This window comes from Amborella trichopoda, chromosome 2 (genome assembly GCF_054954075.1).
Source record: "Amborella trichopoda isolate Santa Cruz 75 chromosome 2, AtrichopodaSantaCruz75HAP2 v2.0, whole genome shotgun sequence".
In the NCBI taxonomy this organism is placed as follows: Eukaryota; Viridiplantae; Streptophyta; class Magnoliopsida; order Amborellales; family Amborellaceae; genus Amborella; species Amborella trichopoda.
Genome location: NC_142337.1, coordinates 13,208,060 through 13,227,576, shown reverse-complemented (window position 1 = coordinate 13,227,576; position 19,517 = coordinate 13,208,060). Strand labels below are relative to the sequence as shown.

The window sequence follows — 19,517 nt, the reverse complement described above, 5'->3', positions numbered from 1 at the left end:
ACCACTCTTTTAACTTTTTTAAAAATATTTTAAAAATTATAATATTATTAAATATTTAGACGGTCCAACTTTATTTGAGTAGACCTTAAGTCAATCATCTTTTTCTTTTAACTTTTTACGGTAGTTTTATCTCTTAGGGCATTTTAACCTTTTGCATTTTGACATCTCATAATTGAGGTATTACAATACCTCTTCTATCGTACCTTCTTAAAAACAAAAAAAAATCTCTCTCATATTTTGTATGAAGTACCATACTCTCTTCTCACTTCTTGATAATAAGCATCAGTGAGTTCTCTCCCCGCAGTAAGTTCTTTCTCTCTCTCTCTCTCTCTCTCTCGCCAGTTTCTCGTGTAGCCTTCTTTTTCTTGATAAAACAAACCATGAATTCTAAACTACTTCACCTTGGCCCATATGATGCCGATAATCCAGTAGAGTTATCTATAAGGCAGGCATTCTCGGAAATTCATCCTCAACTGAGGCCCCCATTTTATCTGAAAATCCCTTCTCCTTCTGAGTATATTCAGCCCAATCAAGCCCTAGCCTACACAATTTTGATTGAACCCCAGATCTTGGAAGTCCATATAACCCATCTTCAGACCATTTTTAGGGATGGGTATCGTTCACTTGTTAGTTTATTGGTGAAGTTTGCGAGTGAATTAAACACTCAACCTTTTGTGAGTAAGTGACCTCATCCTCATGAAAAATAGTATGTTTTTAATAAAATAGTGATATTTCAGTCCAACATCTTTATTTTATAAGTTTTATACGTAAGTGATCTCCTCGTCCCGAAAAATAATCCTTTTAATAATATTGATTATTTTTGTCTATTTTTTATGACTTTTAAACATTGTAAAGTTTATGTGTAAGTGACATTATTTCTGGCAAAATCAATATGTGAGAAACCGATATTTCTGCATTTAATGGTAATATTGCCAAATACTGTAAGATGTACGTATTTCTGCATTTAATTGTATTTTATCTATCTGTGAATTTTAAACGCTATAAGTTGTACCTATTCTTGTAAAATGGTTAATTGCCAAATTACATTTTCATAAAATTGTGATATCATGTTATATTTCAGAAATGTCCTACAGAACTGCTACCTTTCAGAAATTATTGCCAAAATGTTTGACTTGTTACTTACAGATATTTCAATGAAAGTGATTGTTTAAATTGCTTCAAGTGAATTCCTGTTAATGATTTCAATGATACTTTACATATATGATGTTGCTGCTTTCTGATGTTAAAAGACTTTCAGAAATAATTTGAGTATATGTGGACCTATCCAGTTATACTGGTACGGATTGTTTGGACTTATTCGATATGCCGATGAGGGATGATCGGATATGCAGGGATTGTTAGGACCTGTCTGGTTATGCTAGTACGGATTATTTGGACTCATCAGGGATACCTATGAGGTATGATTGGACCTGTAGGGATTGTTATGACCTATCCGGTTATGCTAGTAGGGACTATTTTGACTCATCTTGAACATCAGTGAGGTATGATCGGACCTGCAGGGATTGTGTGGATATATCTGATTATACCAATAGGGACTATTTGGACTCATCCAGTACGTCGGCGAGGTATGTTTGGACTTGCAGGGATTGTTTGGACCCATCCAGAATGGTGATAGGGTATATAGGTGGCCTACTTAGGACGCAAGTAGGGTATTTTGTGAAATCTTTTGAATTATGCATTGCTGTTAAAATGTTTATATGCATTTCAATCATTTAGATTATGTTTAACTATTTATTTCTGAAAGAGAAATTGTTATCCATAAATGCTTTTGTTCGCATTGTTGTTTTTTAATAGACTTCCTTTTTGACATTGTTTATATCTTCCCACTATGATTATTTTTTAGGACCATGATGATCACTTACTGAGCAGCCAAACTCATCAAACCATGGTAAATATTTTTTTAAGGTAATTACAATCTCATAGTTCGAGTGCGCACAACCAGCTTTGGGAGAAATTGTAGTCATGATTAAATTTCCCTTTGTAACTATTGTTCAAATTCACCATTGTAAATTTTGTCCTATTAACAGATGCATATCTAGACCTTCATGTTAATATTAGTTATGAGCGGACTTTGTACATACTATTTACTTCTTATTGGAAGTCTACTATAGGTTTTGGTATTCTTCTCGGTGACTTTCTTATTTCTTGGAAGAGTAAGAAGCAAAAATGTATTGATTAATCAATTGTTGAAGCTGAGTACAGATCCATAGCCCAAACAACAGTTAAGATTGTATGGCTTCCCTAGTTATTAGCAGACTTGGGTATGGAGCTTTCTGCTTCCACTCCCTTGTATTATAATAACAAAAGTACAATTTATATTGCTAAGAATGCCGAGTTCCATGAGCGCACCAAGCATATTGAAATAGATTGTCATTTTGTTTGACAGGAATATCTAGCTGGAACAATCTCTCTTTTACACATCTCATCTTCTGCACATCTCATCTTCTACATAACTTGCTGGCTTGTTTACAAATTCTCATAATGCTCCTCGTTTCTCAAGCTTTGTTTGCAAACTCTCAAGGGTTCGTTTCCAACCATCACTAGTTTGCGGGGGAGTGTGAAATTGTGTTATGTTTTGTATATTTCTTTTCTTTTTACTAGATGGGATGTTCTTTCCTTGATCATGTAGGTTGTATAAAGATATTTTTTTGCCTTATTTGTGTGTTACCTTTTTATATATATATATATTTGGTAACCACCTTTGTATATTTACATGGAGCTTTCTCCCGCACATTGAATACATAAAAACAGAGATTTCTCACAAGGGAAATGCTAGAATCACAAGCCTAACCCTCACTAGTCTAGACAAGCTCAGTCCGTTCTTAAAAACCCACACTTTTGAGAGGCATGAGTCCTTCAAGTTGGTCTAGACTAGCTCCTTCACCAGCATAGAATGTAGTTGAGCATGGGAGGTCGCAAGAGAGGCTAGTCCATCAGCATCTGAATTGAATCCATGTCTAACATGAGCAAAAATGACCTCGCGGGACACCAGACCTAAAATGATTTTATACATAATAACACTCAGGTTCCAAGGCATAAAATCCGACCTTAAGCACCATTTGATGAAATTCACTAAGTCACCTTCAATAATAACTTTGAGATGTGTCGGGGCTAGTTGTGTCACTCCCATCTTGAGTGCCTAGAGTTCTACCTCATAAACTTCACATAAATGCATCCTCCCGTGATAAGACCACAATGTGGTACCAGTGTGATCTCGAAAAAGACCCCTATAACCGCTCATATTGTGCCGAACACTCCCATCAAAGTTGAGTTTCAGCCAACCTTCAAGAGGCGTGGCCCAAGAGCATTTTAGGCGCCTAAGCCTCTTTTTAAAAAACAAAAGCTCTGGGAGATGAGAGAAGAAGAGCTCTTTGGGGAAAGAAATGATAGGCCGAGAAGCAAAAGACCACATGATGATGGTTTTCTTGATAGCGATAGAAAAGGTGGGTAATCACGAACTCGGCCTTCAAAAGTTCTTAAGTTCCTCTCTTTACAAAGGTTCCAAAGAGATGCACCTACAACAATCCTCCACAAGCTAATGCCCAAAGACAAAAAGGGTGGCGATCAGAACTGTTGCAACAGGTTACAAGTCCCCTCCGGGAGCGGAGTAATCCAATTTGAGAGCAAGCTCAGCCAATCCCACAGAGTGGCCACAAAGGGGCAATGAATAAACATGTGATCTATGGTTTCCTCAGCAACCTTGCACATTAGACACACGTTGGGCAAGATCAACCCCATATTGCGTAGTCAGTCGACAATGAGGAGGCATTCAAAACCAAGCAACCACATAAAGGATTTAACCCTACTGAGTGCTTTACATCTCCAAAGTATAGCAAGATAGGGTCGATCCTCAATATAGCGATCCATATAGAGAACCTCATATAGAGAACGGGGCTGACAAACAACCATCAGGCTCCAATGTCTAAACTAGTTTATCTGGCTTTCTAGGATGGAAGCAGAAGTTGTAGAGGCATGACAACAAATTAGCATATCGATCCGCCACCCGTTCATCCAACCTCCTTATGCTTTAGCAATAGATTCCAGCAGGGCAGGCCACCTTCCATAGAAATGAGATTTGAGACAACCTCCGATTTGTGAATAGACCTTCAGTAAACATCAGGGTACACCAGCTTTAGTGGGTAGTCCCCAAGCCATTTAACATGCCAGAACCTAGTCAGTCTTCCATCACCAAGTAGCATCCTAGTGTAAGCCAAAAAAGCGACCGAACCATGTCAATACCTCGCCACACTGTCAAGAGGGTGGCCAATCTAGAGCATTTTTTAGTAATGAAGGTCTCCGCCATAATTGCCCAAAATAACTTGACCCACTGATTGTGGTCAGTAGAAAGCTTCCACCACCATTTAGTCAGTAAAGCTTCATTAACTACCCTCAACTTGTGGATTCCCAGTCCCCCTTCTTTGAGAGGAAGGCAGACCAAGGCCCAATTAACTAGTTGAAACTTGCTTTTTTGTTGGGAACCGCTCTACATGAAATTGCGCCTTAATTGCTCTAACTTCTTGATGATAACTCCGGGTGCCTGAAAAATAATAGATTGGAATGTTAGAGAAAGTAGCTTTAACAAGAGTTGTCTGGCCAGCGAAGGACAAGAACCTGGATTTCCAGCCGTCGAGTTTGTGATGAGCCCTCTGAATGAGTGGATCCCAAAGGGACCGAGGAGTGTTGTCATCAATGAGTGGCAGACCCAAGTATTTAGTTGGTAAGTGATCAATTTCACAATTCAACCAGAGTGCCCAATCTTGGATTTGTGAAGCTTCATAGTTAATCCCAATGATCCGAGATTTGGCCATATTAATACGAGCACAGGAAACAAGTTCATAGAGCTTAAGAAACAACCAAGTGTTCTGCACATTCTCCGAAGAACAGTCTAACAACATCAGAGTGTCATTTGCATACCGTAAATGGCTTAAGACCAAGCCATTGGGCCAAGGCCGTAGACCATGTATAAGGCTTGTGTCTACCACCCCTTGAAGCATTTTGCTGAAAGCCTTTGCTACTAAGGTAAAGAGGAAAGGGGATAGAGCATCACCTTGACGCAATCCCCATGAAGCTTTGAATAACCAGTGGCCTTATTCCTGACCAAGATCGAGAAATGAGCCGATGATAAACAACTCTTAATCCATTTTCTCCAATGATTACCAAATCCCATGAGTTCCAAGATCTTGTCCAAAAAATCACATACTACTTCGTCGTAAGCTTTTTCAAAGTCTAATTTCAAAAAGGAGACCTTTAGTTCCAGAATAAGAAGTGGTATGAATTGTCTCTTGTGCCAGCAAAATACCATCCATAATGAGTTTATCCTTGATAAAGGTAGTTTGTGGTCCTTCAACCACGTCATTGATAACCAAACGTAGCCTGTTAGCTAGCATCTTGTAGCATGTAGAAAGTAAGTAAATGGGTCGCACATCCTGAAGAGAAGCAACAACGCCTTTTTTAGGGATGAGAGAAATAATGGAGTTAATTGCTTTGCGTACAATTCCATCGTGATAAAACAGATTGAAGAGACGCTAAAAAGGAGTATATGTAAGGCTTATGTGGCATGATGGATGGATGCATGCACATTGTGGGCAAGTAGCAGAGACTCTTGGTGCGAGGCCGTGGGCAAGATAGTGAATACAAATGACTAAGTCAGTCGGACTTGGTGGATCACTAAGACCAACGTGTTCAGGTTTGATTGATATGACCCTTGGTGGCTTGACCCCACAAGACACATGAATAGACTATGTGCAATGGGCAGTTGACCATACACCTTGCTAAGCATAAGGTGTCAGAACTTGAGTTTGAAATATGTAGCTGCCTTAGACATGATCTTATATAACAACTATAGGTCATGTGAGATAGGGTAAATGTTCATGTATTGAGTAGTGTTGATAGTAATGATTGTGTAATGACCATGCATGGGCAATAATGACTAGTGGAGTGGGTTGACATGAACCCCCCCCCCCTCCCCCTTGATGGAATATGTTGGCGGTCATTGATGGTAGAGACATACTAGGTGGTGAGTAATGGTGGCGGTTCCATGTAAATGAGGGTCTATAGATGCATACTTGGTGCCATATATACCCCTTGCCTAAACCCTTGAGGGCATTCATTGCTATACATAATCAAGGGATAGAGCAATAAAAGCAGACTACAGTCCTTGCCTATATCTTCTATGCTACCTTGAATGATTCTTTGCCCCATTCCTATTGGGTATGCTTACAGAAGACTGGTCTTGTGATGGGCCAAGTTCGAATTATGCTTGGTTCCACATGGGTTTCCTAAGTGGAAAAATTAGTCCCCATGGTGATTAGTATCAGACCTAGGTTTCTTGACCATGGTTAGTGCTGTCTCAACAAAAATTCAGGAGAATGTTAACCACCTCAAGGAGCAGCTATAGCACTCCACGAACCTACAGAGCTAAGACAGTGGGTTGGGGCGGAGTTTCACCTCCTTGGAAGCTTGAATCAATTGCTTGGAGGCTGACATTAAAGAGAGAGGTGACACACATGATGCTCATATGACAGAGCAAATGGACAACTTCAAAGCCTACACATACTCCTTCAAGGCAAGTCTCGTGACCCAGGCACACATGGCTCATATCAAGAATTCTGCAATACCATATATGGGATGGACCTTCTAAAAATATGAGAATGTGCTAGAGCCCAAGGCATTTGAGGGCATGGGGGACTCCATACTATTAGAGAACTTCCAATACGACATTGAACAATATTTTCAGGATGCTCATGCCCAAGAAGAAGATCGCATAGGCATTTGTATTATTTACTTTTTTGGAGATGCCAAGCTCTTGAGAACGATGCTAGTTGAGGACACCTCAAAGCTGGGGTAAGCATTTGAGAGACCTTGAAACAAGAGCTGAATGACTAGTTTTTGCCAGGCAATGTAGGCTGGATGGCCATGAGGCTCTCCAAAAACTGTAGTCAGATTGTTGCTTGCATCCACCAAAAACTGCATTGTTGCTTGCATCCACCAAACCACCGGTACCATGATAATGGCTACTATAATAATGGGTCAGCCCTTGCAATGCCTTTTATGGACGATCTTTACTTTTAAACAACAAAATATTTCATACTCAAGAGACAGCACTAGCATATAGAGAGAGAGAGAGAGAGAGAGAGAGAGAGAGAGAGAGTTTTCACAAATCAGAAATAGAGAGTTTTCACAAATCACGAATAGCAAAGTTCATCACAAGCAATATGGAACTTTCAAAAGATATGTGGACATTAGTGGCAGATTGGAATGGCACTCGTCCATCTTTTATATGATCAGACACAGAAAATCTCAATAAGGCCTAGACCAGGAGTGCAAAACCAGCTATAACCATCAAAATGTAGCTTAGTACCTCAATGTCCTTCCATTCATAAACATGGTTCAAGAGACTATTTGCTTCATCAGGTAATATCAAAAACAATCGTTACTTCATTACAGGTAATACTAAAAATAATCCAGCCATTTCAGAGAAGGTAAATGAGTTTGTGAAGAAACTATATGTCTTCTCCTCCTCCTTTTTCTTTTTTCCCCTTTTTTATTATTGTCTATTATTTTTGTTGACTGTAATGCCATTCTTTTGGAGTTGAAAAGCAAAACTCCCATATCATTCTGTAAAAAATTTTATTAATGCAGATAGATTGAAAGAAATCAGCTCTACCGTTGTAAGCATGTTTGAAATGCGAAAAACCATGAACATCAAAGGTTCATGGTTTCAATTCAACCTGCGAAAAAAGGTATAATGAAACTAAATACTGAAAACAAATTAAAAAAAAAGGACAATGCTCATTAAGGATTCAACCAGGTGGCCACTTCAATTGTCTTCCACCAAGCAAATGCAAGTGAAGATGGTAAACCGATTGGCCTGGAATAATAGAATCAATAAGATTCATAGAAGAGATCAAACTTAGATAAGACAAAAGATCAAACCAGCAAGAAATTGGACTAGAAACGTCCTTTACAAATCAGGAATACTTACATCCATCGAGTCCATCATTGATAACTACACGAAACCCATCCTTGAGACCTTCCTTCTCAGCAACCAGCTTTGCAGTGTAAAGAAGATCACCCAAGATTTCACTGTGTCTAAATTCAGCCTAGAGAAGTATGATTTAGGACACAAGAAATGAGTAACATACGGGTTTTTGAAAAAGAAAAACAACAGTTCAGTTCCAATATCACAAAATACCAATTAAAGCCCAAAGAAAAAAATCCACAATTGAAACTATGTTTTATTCAAATGAGTTGGCATGGCAAGTTCTTCATTTCCATTGAACTCAACCCTGGCCTAATGGTTTTGACCAACCTAAAATAGATTAACAAAATGGAGCCTCTTGAAGACATTTCTGGCATCGTGACAAATTTGACAGGTTTATAAAGGGAATGAGTCTTCAATTGCCCAAGATTGGGAAGAGGTGATCACAGTCTTAAAATACAGGCGGATTTGTTCAAATGTTAAAACAAATATAACAGATGCATCGAATATGAAGAAATATCTAGTTGAACAGCAGAAAATATCATCCAAACTGAGTATCTGCTTTCTTTGAATACAAAGCATTTATTTGGGAAGCTTTAACCATGTTCATGCAACATTCTGTATTTCAGCTATAATAATTACTGCGTTTAAGACCAAAATCTGTCCAAACTTAGTTCCAAGTCACAAGTTCATTAGATCATAAAACACAGAAAAGGGTGGCGCATGCCACTCAAATATCTATATATGAAAATAATAAAAGTTAACAGAAAGAGCAAAGACCTGGTACAGATAGAGTCTTGAGTAGATTCAGGCGCAATTGAAAAAGAGGATGGTAACAACATACCCCATATTAAAGAATCATAAATGCAGTTTTATGACATTAGTACATTACCCAACAACACCAACTGAAAAAGTAATGCTGGACAAGTGATGTCAACTTAGGCTCATCACCAGCTGCTACTAGCAAGAAGGATAGCAATGAAATCCTTTGATAAAGTTCAGCTCTCACAGTTTTGTACTTCATTGTTGGGGAGATAAGAATAACAAACGTAGGATTGGGGCATACTCAAGATAAGATGAGGCTGCTAGGTACCCAGCCAAGAAAGGATCTACTCTTTTCATCTAAAGATGGTGAAGCTTGGTTTCCATGTCATAAATAGCTGCTTGAGATAAGTGTTGGAAAATTTAAGATCTCCTCCCTTTCTTTTCTTTCGATTTGATGATGTCCTCACTAGACCAAAAATGATGGCAGAGACAAATGGTATGCTTTCAGAAACTCTTGAAAACATATGAAAAGCACCTAGAAAATTGTGGGATGCTTCTTGTATCATTTTACTTCCATCTAAAATGCTCTCATGAGGATCATTGGGAAGGACATACATTGCTAAAACCAAGAAATCTTGCAGACGCAAGAATGAAGGCCTCAACTTCTGAGAGCTTAATATCTTCATTCACAAGGTTGATCAACCCTCACTTGCGTTTGTTCCAACTCTCATACAAACCCCCCTTATGGCATCCACATAGAAGTGCCTTTGATAAAATCTCACTCTCGTACATCACAAAGTCTTAAGATCAAAGTGGTCTAAGGTCGAATACTCATCCAAATAAATAATAAGAAAGAATATTTCCCAAAGAAACAATAAGAAAGAATATTGACATAGGCAAAGACATCTAACCATCGAACAAAATCACCCTAGAATCCCTGAGTACCTGCAGAAGCATCAGCCTTATTGAAATAAGTTTTTGATGGCTATTTAGGTCCTCATTTAATAGTATAGGCACTGCCCAACAAGGTTCAAATCAAACACCGTAAGAAGATTAGGTTTAACTACAGATTTTCTTTTGAGAGAAGATAGCTTGTATTAAGAGTAAGGAGTAAGTATACATAAAGGTGGACCCTCGTTACAGGGTTAAGGGACTACAAGAAAGAAATAAGATACAAAATTCTGTGCAACATTCTGTGCATTCCCAATCTGAAAATTCGAGATTGTAACTGTGTACAAGAGATGTTTTATGTGCCAATCTCTGGCGAAGCTGCTGCAACTTCTTTTGAGAGGGTATCAGCCAGTGAGTTTGCTTCTCACCAGATATGAGTCCAGGAAACTTCAATTGTGCTGCTAATGTCGAAGATTTCATCGAAGTTATGGGCTAGTCTCCATGGAGGATCGATAGAAACAGAGGCCCAAGCGATGATTGACTTGGAGTCTCCTTCTATTGCAATCTGATTGCCCCTCTCTGGTCTATACTCCCTCATACATTCAAGTAATTCAATAGCCTCCGCTGATGTGCTATTGTTGGTACCAATGTGTTTGGAAAGGGAGCAAATAATATGACCGGAATGGTCTCTGAATGAACAGGCCTCCGACCCTGGCAGGTCCTAGATTTCCTAGGGAACATCCATCGAAGTTCATTTTGATCCATCCCAGTTGGAGGAATGGGGGGGGAGTGGTGGGACACAACTAGATCCAATTGAGGCAGAAATTTGAGGAGGAGAAAGCTCTAAATCTCTTAAGGTTCTAGGTCCAGAAAATGACCAATCTCACTGCTGAATTACTTTGACCTCTGAAAATTCTGTGGTTTCTTTCAATCCAAATGGACCACAAGATGGCACAGACTGTTGCCTTCCATACTATGGGTCCTTCATTGGGCCATGGGAGGTATAGTGAAAGGTTGAAAAGGCCATGGATTGACTGAGCAGTGACCAAAACCCAACCAAAGAGTGGAAGAAATTGCCCCCAAAGCAGCTACCGGGCATTGGAGGAACAAGTGGGCATTGGTTTCTTCGGCATTTTGGCACATGGGGCATCGGTTGGGAAGTGGGATGCCTTGCTTCTGAATTTGATCCACAGTGAGCACCCTTTGGTAGATAGAGACACAATTGAACATTTGAAGCTTAGGAGGAATAAGGGTAGCCACGCTTTGGCCGAGGAGGGGAATGCCTGAGGAGGGTTGAGAGAGGATGCTGCACTCAAATAACATGAAGAAACTGTGAAAGAACCATGAGAGTTGTGGACCAAATATGTCTATCTGTGTCCGAGGGAGGAAGATAAATAGGTTGGCTTGGAGCTGCAGGAAAGACCCCACTTCATGGTCTCGAAGGGCCTGTCTAAAAGTGGGAGACCAGAAGAGAGGGGAAATGGTTAGTGGGAATTGGTCAAGGTTGGAAGCATCTCTGTCTACAGCTAGCAGAAATAGGTCAGGAAAGGATTCCCCCAAAGGTTGGGAAAGGATTCCCTCAAAGGAGTGTGACCGACCCAGATGTCGTTCCAAAAGAGTGTGTGGCTGCCTCTTCTTGGGAGCATGCGAGAATGAGATTTAAAAAGGTCGTAGCAGCACATATGTGAACACTAGAAGCCTGAGGAGAGGCTATTGGCCTGGAATGGGGGCATCCATCTGGTAGGGTGGATTTGATATTTAGTGTGGAGAACCTCCTGCCATAGTTGTCCCTCTTGGGTGAAAAGTCTCCACCACCATTTGGATAGATGGGCAGAATTTGTGTCTCTCAGGTTTCGGATGCCATAACCACCTGAAGCTTTCGCTACCCACCTTGTCCCAAGCGACTAGGTGAAAATCATTGGTTGTACAATCTCTGGACCACAAGAAATTCCTCATAAGCTATTCAAGGCGAGCTGCAATCAAGGCGGGGATGTGGAACAAGGACATTTGGTAAATTGGAACATTGGAGAAAGTAGCCTTAATGAGAGTGACTCTCCCAGCAGAGGATAGATAGCGGCCCTTCCAACCTGCAAATTTATGGTCAAACTTGTCTATGGTGTGACCACAGAGATTCTTTTTAGGTTTCCCCAGACAAACAGGTAAGCCAAGGTATGAAGTGGGTAAAGAAACTACTCCACATCCCCTGGATTGAGCAAACTGGGCAGTTAACTACAGTTCACATGAAATTTTCCAAGCCAAACAAGGGGTGTATGTTAAAAACCATAAAGATTAACAGTATAACTGTATAGCAGCATTGATGACCTAGGTTAAGGGTGGGATTTGGTTGGCTTATGCAGAATCACTAGAATTCATGAAGTTTAAGCCTTGTCAGTACATTATAATTAATCAAGTCTGAAACCAAGCTCGTCATATATTTCTACAGCCTCAACAAAACAAATCCCAACATGTATTTACCAAACACCTAACCATGGCCATTCATATACCAACCATGGCCACTGATGGTAGCAACAAGAGCTTGTGGAGCATATATTTTTCCCTGAATTTTGCTACTCAAAAAACATTTAAAACATGAACACATAGTCACCAATAAAACAAAACTTCTAACAAATTTAAAGATTAAAGGGCTTCAGAGGATTTCAAGGCCAAGGCACATTGATTGCTTCAAGGGACATAAAGATGGGGCCCAGTACAGGCCAAGGGACAACTTATCAAGCCTACCAGGAGACTCAGATTAGACAGAATGTGTGGCACAGTTAAAATGACATAATTTTCTCAAACAGATCGCACATTTTTCACATCCATCAGAAAGACTGACCACTTCAAAATGTAACATTATTAACGAGTATCAAAAATTTGGTCATCTTGGTTAGGGGAAGCAAACATTTCCTTATGTAGTACCACGAGTATCCTTTTAAGACACAAGTATTTGTATGTTACTTAAAAATTTGTCTTTTTCAAATTTGAAGATTGGAATATCAATGAATACAGCCTACTGTGTAAAAAACCAAGCCTAATCTCAGTTACTTTGTACATCTTAATCATGGAATCTTTTAAGATGTGATTATCCTAAACACCTAATTTTCGAGAAGTAGTGTGCAATATTAGAGTCCATTTAGATGTCAGTGTCCTTGTCCTCATAAAGGTGACAAGCGGACTTGACATCCTCTAAATATACAAGAGGAAACTTTAAATGGACAGAGCCATCATTTTCTACAGTATTGATGGAAGCCCCATATAACAATCAATTTTGTTGGACGAAGCTTTTTATATAGCTACAATGCTGGACTGTCGATAGCTGGGACAATGAGAACTACAATTTTAGCAGCTCAACATTACTTTTTTTTTGGGCCTTCGATCAGTGCTATAGATATGCAAGGGCCATCCATAAGTAGTTTTTCCCTCAACAAATTAATGATCTACGAAAATGGCAACATGGTTCCAATTTCCATATAACCAGCCTGATAACGGTTTCTCCTTCTGCAAAATGCAGGGCTGCTCAATATTGTATAAAACTTCAAACTATCCAAAGACAAGAACATGGCAAAAATCCCTAAGTTAGGCTTGGATATAAAAGAGGTGAGCAGAAATCTAACAATGCCAATCTTGATGGGTGGGCTGACAATCCCAATACTTGAAGAAACGCGATCTAGATGGAAATAAAGTGGTCCACTATTCACTAGAGCCATGAGATTATCAGAGGCTACACTAAGACGACGCAGTTTACCTCTTTTTCCATGTAGTTACCTATATAATTGTTTGATGAATAATGATTAGAACAATTTTGAGTAAAAATTAAAACTTAAGTATAAGCAGAAACAAGTCTGATATTATGATTGTATAACACAAACCCACCAATTTGAGTCCAAATCAAAATTATAAATAGTGATCCCCATGAGATGTTAATTAAAACCCTGGGCACAACTTGTGCAGGGAAATGAACAACATAATAATGTTCAACAAGAAAAATAATAGCAGACAATGATGGCACAATTGAAGGACAAAAACAATGCCGCGTAGTCATTCCTCAAGCATTGGCACCAATGGAGTCAAATGACCAGGAAACATAGTGCATGATATATCATAATTAGGGACGGAAGCATTGGTTCTTCAACAGGAGGTTTACCCCTCATTGAAAATTCAGAGGCCCTATGTATCAATAATGAAGAAGTATAAGATGGAGATATGGGTAGCGAAGCGATGCATTACCTTTGAGAGTTGTGTCAAACCATCTCTGGCCTTTGGTATCAGTAGAATATGAACAGGTGCTTGTGGATTTACATCTCGAAAAGCCAACACCTTCTCATCCTCGTATACGATAGTAGAAGGGATTTCCTTTGCAATGATCTTATCAAATCTTAAAGCATAAAATAACAATTAAACAAATCCTTTGACAATGAAATAGATGCATAAAATTCAAATAAGAAGGCAAAACTTATCATGCAAAGCCTCGATCGAAGGAGAAAATAAAAATAAAGCTTCTCGTGCCACCCGTAAAAGCAAAAATAGAACCATGTTTAAATAAAAAACCTTACATGGTTGGAGCTGCAGAATTTGCAGAGGCTGCTGCTTCTTTAGCAGCAGATGCCTCATCCATTGTTGCTCTTGGACACGAATAAGGTCTGAATCAAACATACCCAAGACGCAAAATCTCTCAAAACTTAGATATTTCTAGTTCGATTAGAAAAATAAATAGAAAAATTGTTTATCTTCATTTAAAGTCCAAGACATGAAAGTATTCTCCTCATAATAGGTGTTCCACATTGAAGAAAAGGAGATTACCTGGTAATACGAATGGTGGGTCCTTGAGGAAAAGGAGGAACTTTAAAACTTAATGAAGCAGCTCGAAGTGCAGAGGAGTTTCTGCTGAATTGGAACAAAAGAAAAAGGTATTGAGTAAATTAAAGGGAAGACAAGAGAGAAAGAAGAGAAGAGAGAAAGACAGTGGTAGGTGGTGATAATGCCTTATGAGTGTAGCCGTAGCAGTATTCACGGCCACAACTGTTGCAGCACGGATAGCCATTATCGGATTATCATCCTACTGCCCTTCCTGTATTTTACCCCTGAGCTACTTCAACTCAAAAGAGGGCTCGCTCTTTTAACCATTTCTCAAAGATGCCAAGAAATTCTATGCTCCCGCGGGAGCATGCTCTGTTAGCGTAGTACTCCTCAGTGAAAAAAATAAATTAAAGGGATGTTTTTTTACTTAGAAAAGGTTTTTATAAGTGGGACGGTGTAAACAATCAAGGTGCACCTCAAAACTTTCACTAGAAGAGGTTATCTTGATGCTTAAATATTTTCAAATTGATCACCTCAACCTGAAGATGCATAGACATGAGAAAAAAAATGGATTTCAAGTTTTGAAAATAGTGTATTTTATAATACATCTTTTAACCGTTAATTTTCAAGTTTTCATAGATCCATTTGATCTACATTATTTTTGAAACTTTAAATTTTACAGTTAAAGATGAAAATATAGTTTAAAGTTATCACAGATCTTTTTAATATTAAAACTATTTTTCTCGTATATTATTTGAAAGTGTGTTTTGATGTGATTGTTTAGAGCCTAAGCCTGATACAAACCCTACCCTTTTGATTTAGGCACAGTATCCTTAAAAATTGGCTCGTCTCTCTTTTGTCTATAATAGGCAATGGAGCCAAGGTTTGCAAGTATACGACCAATAAAAAGGTAATTTTGGTTCGTATGAAAATGTTGTCATGAAATAAAATTCACATGAATAACTCCCCAATATCAAGTGGTACGGAAGTTTTTTCTCATCAATTGATCCATTTTCATAGTGAATCTTTTTATGGATCAATTGGTGTGAAAAGGCATCCATACCTCCAGCAGAGATTATGTTTATGTTGATCGCATCAATGTTTTAAGTCACGGCTATTTGAATCGGAAATTGCCAATCTGGATTGGAGATCGGGCAATACTAAACTGGTTCTATAAGGTATCAAGCCTGCTTTCTCACGAAGTTTTTTTCTTTTTTTTTTTTTCTTTTTTTTTTTTAATTTATTTAATATTACTTAGATCCCTTAATTTCCTCCCCCATAAACACATATTCTATTTTTTATTTTTTATTTTTTCTAGATCACCGATTCAAACCAATCTAGATCAATTTGAATTAACGATTTAGCAATTTGATACAAATATGTGTGTGGACGGTCCACCGCACTGACCTAGGTTTTAAAACACTAATTGATACAAATATGTCATTTTTCTCCTCTCTATTGTCTATGAAATTATATATTACAATATTATTTTTTTAGTACAAGGAGGTCATAATTGCTTTAGATCATTATATGTCAAGATTTGAGTGTGTTACAAAAATTTGACATATTTTCTTTTGTACTTTGTGGCTTAGTCGATGACACAACTCCAACCATACAATTTTAAGGGAGAGGTTTCTATGCTTCCCCTATGCTAAGAAGTTTTATCTTCCCTCTACCATCCGGCGGTCCAATTTTGATCAAGAGAAGCCATTCATCATATGATTTTAGATTCAACGTTTCAAAGTACTTTATTTTTAGTTTTTTTTATACAAATTGTATAAATATGAAATTTGATACGTGTCATATTCTCATTGGGGCGCACCTATAAAAAATATTAAAAATAATTTTTCAATAAAATATGATGACTAAAATACCTCTTGAATCTTTCAAAGGTATTTTAGTCATTTTATTTTATTGAATATATATATATCTATATATATATATATATATATATATATATATATATATATATATATATATATTTGTCGCTAGTGCGAGTTTAATAGAGAAATGGACATCCAAAATTTGGTGTCAAAATAGTTTATAGCAGCGTTTTAAAAAACGTCGAGTCGAACAGGACTCGCCCGGTTCGACTCGGAAATCGTGAAAGGGGACCGAATCGCCTAAAAAATCCGAAATCGTCCGGTTCTAGAGAGAACCGGACGATTCTGTACAGTGAATCGCCGATTCATTGTACGGAATCGGCGAGTCCGAACAGTGAATCGGCGAGTCCGTACGGAATTATTATTATTTTTATTTTTATTATTATTATTTTTTATTTATTTTTTTTTTTTTGTAATCCATGATAGATTTTTTTGTAATACTTGATCGATTTTTTTGTAATCCATGATCGAATTGTTTTTGTTTTTTTGTAATCCATGTTCGAATTTTTTGGTTTTTTGTAACCCATAATAGAATTTTTTGTAATCCATGATCGAAATGTTTGTTTTCTTTTCTTGTAATCCATGAATCGATTTTTTTGTTTTTTTGTTTTTTTTTGGTAACCCATGATAGAATTTTTTGTAATCCATGATCGAATGTTTTGTAATACATGATCGAAATGTTTGTTTTTTTTTTGTAATCCATGATCGAAATGTTTGTTTTTTTTTTTGTAATCCATGATTGAATTTTTTGTTTTTTGCTTTTTTTGTAACCCATGATAGAGTTTTTTGTAATCCATGATTGAATTTTTTGTAATCCATGATCGAACTGTTTTTTTCTTTTTTTATAATCCACGATTGAATTTTTTGTTTTTTTTTGTTTGTTTTTTTTTGTAATCCATGATCGAATTTTATGTAATCCATGATCGAATTTTATGTAATCCATGATCGAATTTTATGTAATCCATGATTGAATTTTTTGAAAATTTGTGATTTTTTTTTTTTAATCCATGATCGAATTTGTTTTTGTAATCCATGATAGAATTTTTTGAAAATTTGTGATTTTTTTTTTAATCCATGATCGATTTTTTTGAAAATTTGTTTTTTTTTTTTTTTAATCCATATTATTCAAAGAGAAAATGAGAGAGATGATGATTCTGAGGCCACCCTATCCCAACCATATTATTCACATATCGAGTCCCAACAGCAACAGTGTAGGGATGAGCACGAAATACTGTAAATTAAATGCTGAATGGCGGTTCATGCAGGGAAAGAACATATCAATATTCGTATATTCATTCAAAAACATGAAAATTCTTAATGGAGTACCCTCATTTTTTATTGAATTCCTAAAAAACAATATTTATAATGAATTTTAATAATTTTTTCGAATTTTTTTTAAGCTTTATTCTGACCGATTCACCCGATTCCCGATCCGGATCACCGATTCGCCGATCCTGATCGGTTTTTTGGAAGCCCGATCCGGGTCACCGATCCGTTTTTTAAACCATTGGTTTATAGAAAAAAAATTAAAAATAAAATAATGCAGAGACGTGATATTACGATTGGGACAATCTTAACCCTCCATTCAGAATGTGGACAGTTGGATAAGGAGATGATAGAACTGAAAGGAAAACATAGAGCTTGCCCCAGTTTTAAACCTATCAAACCAATTCCTTAGTACATTCATAAATGTTCTTATTATGTATTTTTTCCTACAACACGACTACTACTTCAAAAGTTTTACTTCTTGTGAATGGTGTTAAAAACAAAAACTTCCAATCGACTTTCAACCGCGGGTTACAAGGGCAATTCTCGTGAGGACTTGAGCAAGCCCCTGTACCATTTTATTTATGCAAAAAAAAGGGGGTTTTTGGCTTTTTTGAGTTTTTTTTTTTTGTTTATATCAATAATCAGTCTAATGCCAGTTTTTCTCCTAAGTCAATCTTTTAACCCCCCTATTTTTTACTCAAAACTATTTCATTAGATTGATTTGATATTTTAACAAGGGTTTCTCTTTTTTTTTAAAAAAAAAAACCGTGTTTCTTGAAGTATAGACTTTGATCCGCGCTCTTTCGATTTCTCTCTTGATTCTTAACCAAAAACTTGAAACTGGTTCCAAATTATATTGTAATCCCACATTAATTTGTTGGATGGAAATGAAAACAAGAGAAATCAAGATTCCAAATTTGTAGGGTTGTTTGAACTTGAAATAAAAAGTCTTTGATTTCTCTCTAGTTTTTTCTTGAAAATCATTCAATTTTGTACCAAAAATGCTTCTATCACATTGACCTACAAAAGTCATAACAATTTATTGAATAAAAATGAAAAAGCACAGAATTAGATTTTTGTTTAATTTCCTGCCATTTTCTTTCCAAAATGCTATTTTTGTTCTTTATTTTTTATTTGTGCCTCATTGTTAAAATCTTGATTTATTTATTTTTTATATTTTTCTTTTTCCTCTTGTGATTTTCATTTTATGGCTATTTTTTGGTTTTTTTATTATTCAAAAAATTTATTCAATACAAATTTTTTAATTATGTTTTTGGTTAAATATAAATATTTAGTATTTTAAATTTTTAACTATAAATATTTTTCTTATACAATATTAAAATTTACTTCATTTTATATTGTGGAATGATTGTGTTCCACTCAAACTGGAACTAAATTTTCAGTATTCATATTCTTTTGATAATCACCAAAATATGTGCCATATATAGTAACTTTTTGTTCATAAATCAAATCATTTTAATTTTAAAAATTCAAAATTTTTTTTAAAAATATTTCACAATTTTTTTTTATTATCTTGATGTGCGCGAACCGAGAGAACGTACATAGTCGGCGGGTTCATTAGGTCAAATGCAATGGTTTAAAAAACGGATCGGTGACCTGGATTGGGCACCCAAAAAATCGATTCGGATCGGCGAATCAACGATCCAAATCGGGAATCGGGTGAATCGGTCAGAATAAAGCTTAAAAAAAATAGAAAAAATTATTAAAATTCATTATAAATATTGTTTTTTAGGAATTCAATAAGAAATGAGGGTACTCCATTAAGAATTTTCATGTTTTTGAATGAATATATGAATAATGATATGTTCTTTCCCTGCATGAACCACCATTCAGCATTTAATTTACATCACACAAAAGGATAAACATAGAATTATCATGGAATAAGTATA

The 19,517-nt window shown here is 36.8% G+C and overlaps 2 protein-coding genes and 1 long non-coding RNA gene across 4 annotated transcripts; 1 reads left to right on the top strand and 2 right to left on the bottom strand.

Moving 5' to 3' along the window:
- Positions 1-242: 242 nt before the first annotated feature.
- Positions 243-2,675, top strand: LOC148783115 (uncharacterized). Its single transcript, XR_016049204.1, has 2 exons — positions 243-678; positions 1,353-2,675. It is a non-coding gene; the product is annotated as an uncharacterized LOC148783115 (long non-coding RNA).
- A 1,791-nt stretch (positions 2,676-4,466) lies between these two features.
- Positions 4,467-5,015, bottom strand: LOC105421724 (uncharacterized). The gene has a single exon (XM_011630196.1). It carries the CDS (start codon positions 5,013-5,015, stop codon positions 4,467-4,469), a length of 549 nt encoding a protein of 182 aa, XP_011628498.1.
- Positions 5,016-7,633: 2,618 nt separating this feature from the next.
- LOC18448083 (14 kDa zinc-binding protein) lies at positions 7,634-14,740 on the bottom strand. Of its 2 annotated transcripts, none has more exons than XM_020675960.2 (6): positions 14,641-14,740; positions 14,459-14,542; positions 14,212-14,298; positions 13,886-14,033; positions 8,006-8,123; positions 7,634-7,891 (listed from the first exon to the last, which is right to left on the bottom strand). In XM_020675960.2, the coding sequence occupies exons 1-6, from the start codon at positions 14,697-14,699 to the stop codon at positions 7,824-7,826; spliced, it is 564 nt and encodes a 187-aa protein (XP_020531619.1). In that variant the 5' UTR covers positions 14,700-14,740; the 3' UTR covers positions 7,634-7,823. The 2 variants fall into 2 exon arrangements, with proteins under 2 accessions (XP_020531619.1, XP_006858221.1); XM_006858159.3 differs by having other exon boundaries at positions 14,459-14,539.
- Between the last annotated feature and the right edge of the window lie 4,777 nt (positions 14,741-19,517).

Excerpts from the sequence above, each read along its gene's own strand:
- LOC105421724 (XM_011630196.1), bottom strand. The coding sequence starts at position 5,015 with ATGCTTCAAGGGGTGGTAGACACAAGCCTTATACATGGTCTACGGCCT.
- LOC18448083 (XM_020675960.2), bottom strand. The coding sequence starts at position 14,699 with ATGGCTATCCGTGCTGCAACAGTTGTGGCCGTGAATACTGCTACGGCT. Across the intron at positions 14,034-14,211 it reads AATTCTGCAGCTCCAACCAT|ATTTGATAAGATCATTGCAA; the intron begins GTAAGGTTTTTT and ends TTATGCTTTAAG. Across the intron at positions 7,892-8,005 it reads CAATGATGGACTCGATGGAT|GCCAATCGGTTTACCATCTT; the intron begins GTAAGTATTCCT and ends CTATTATTCCAG.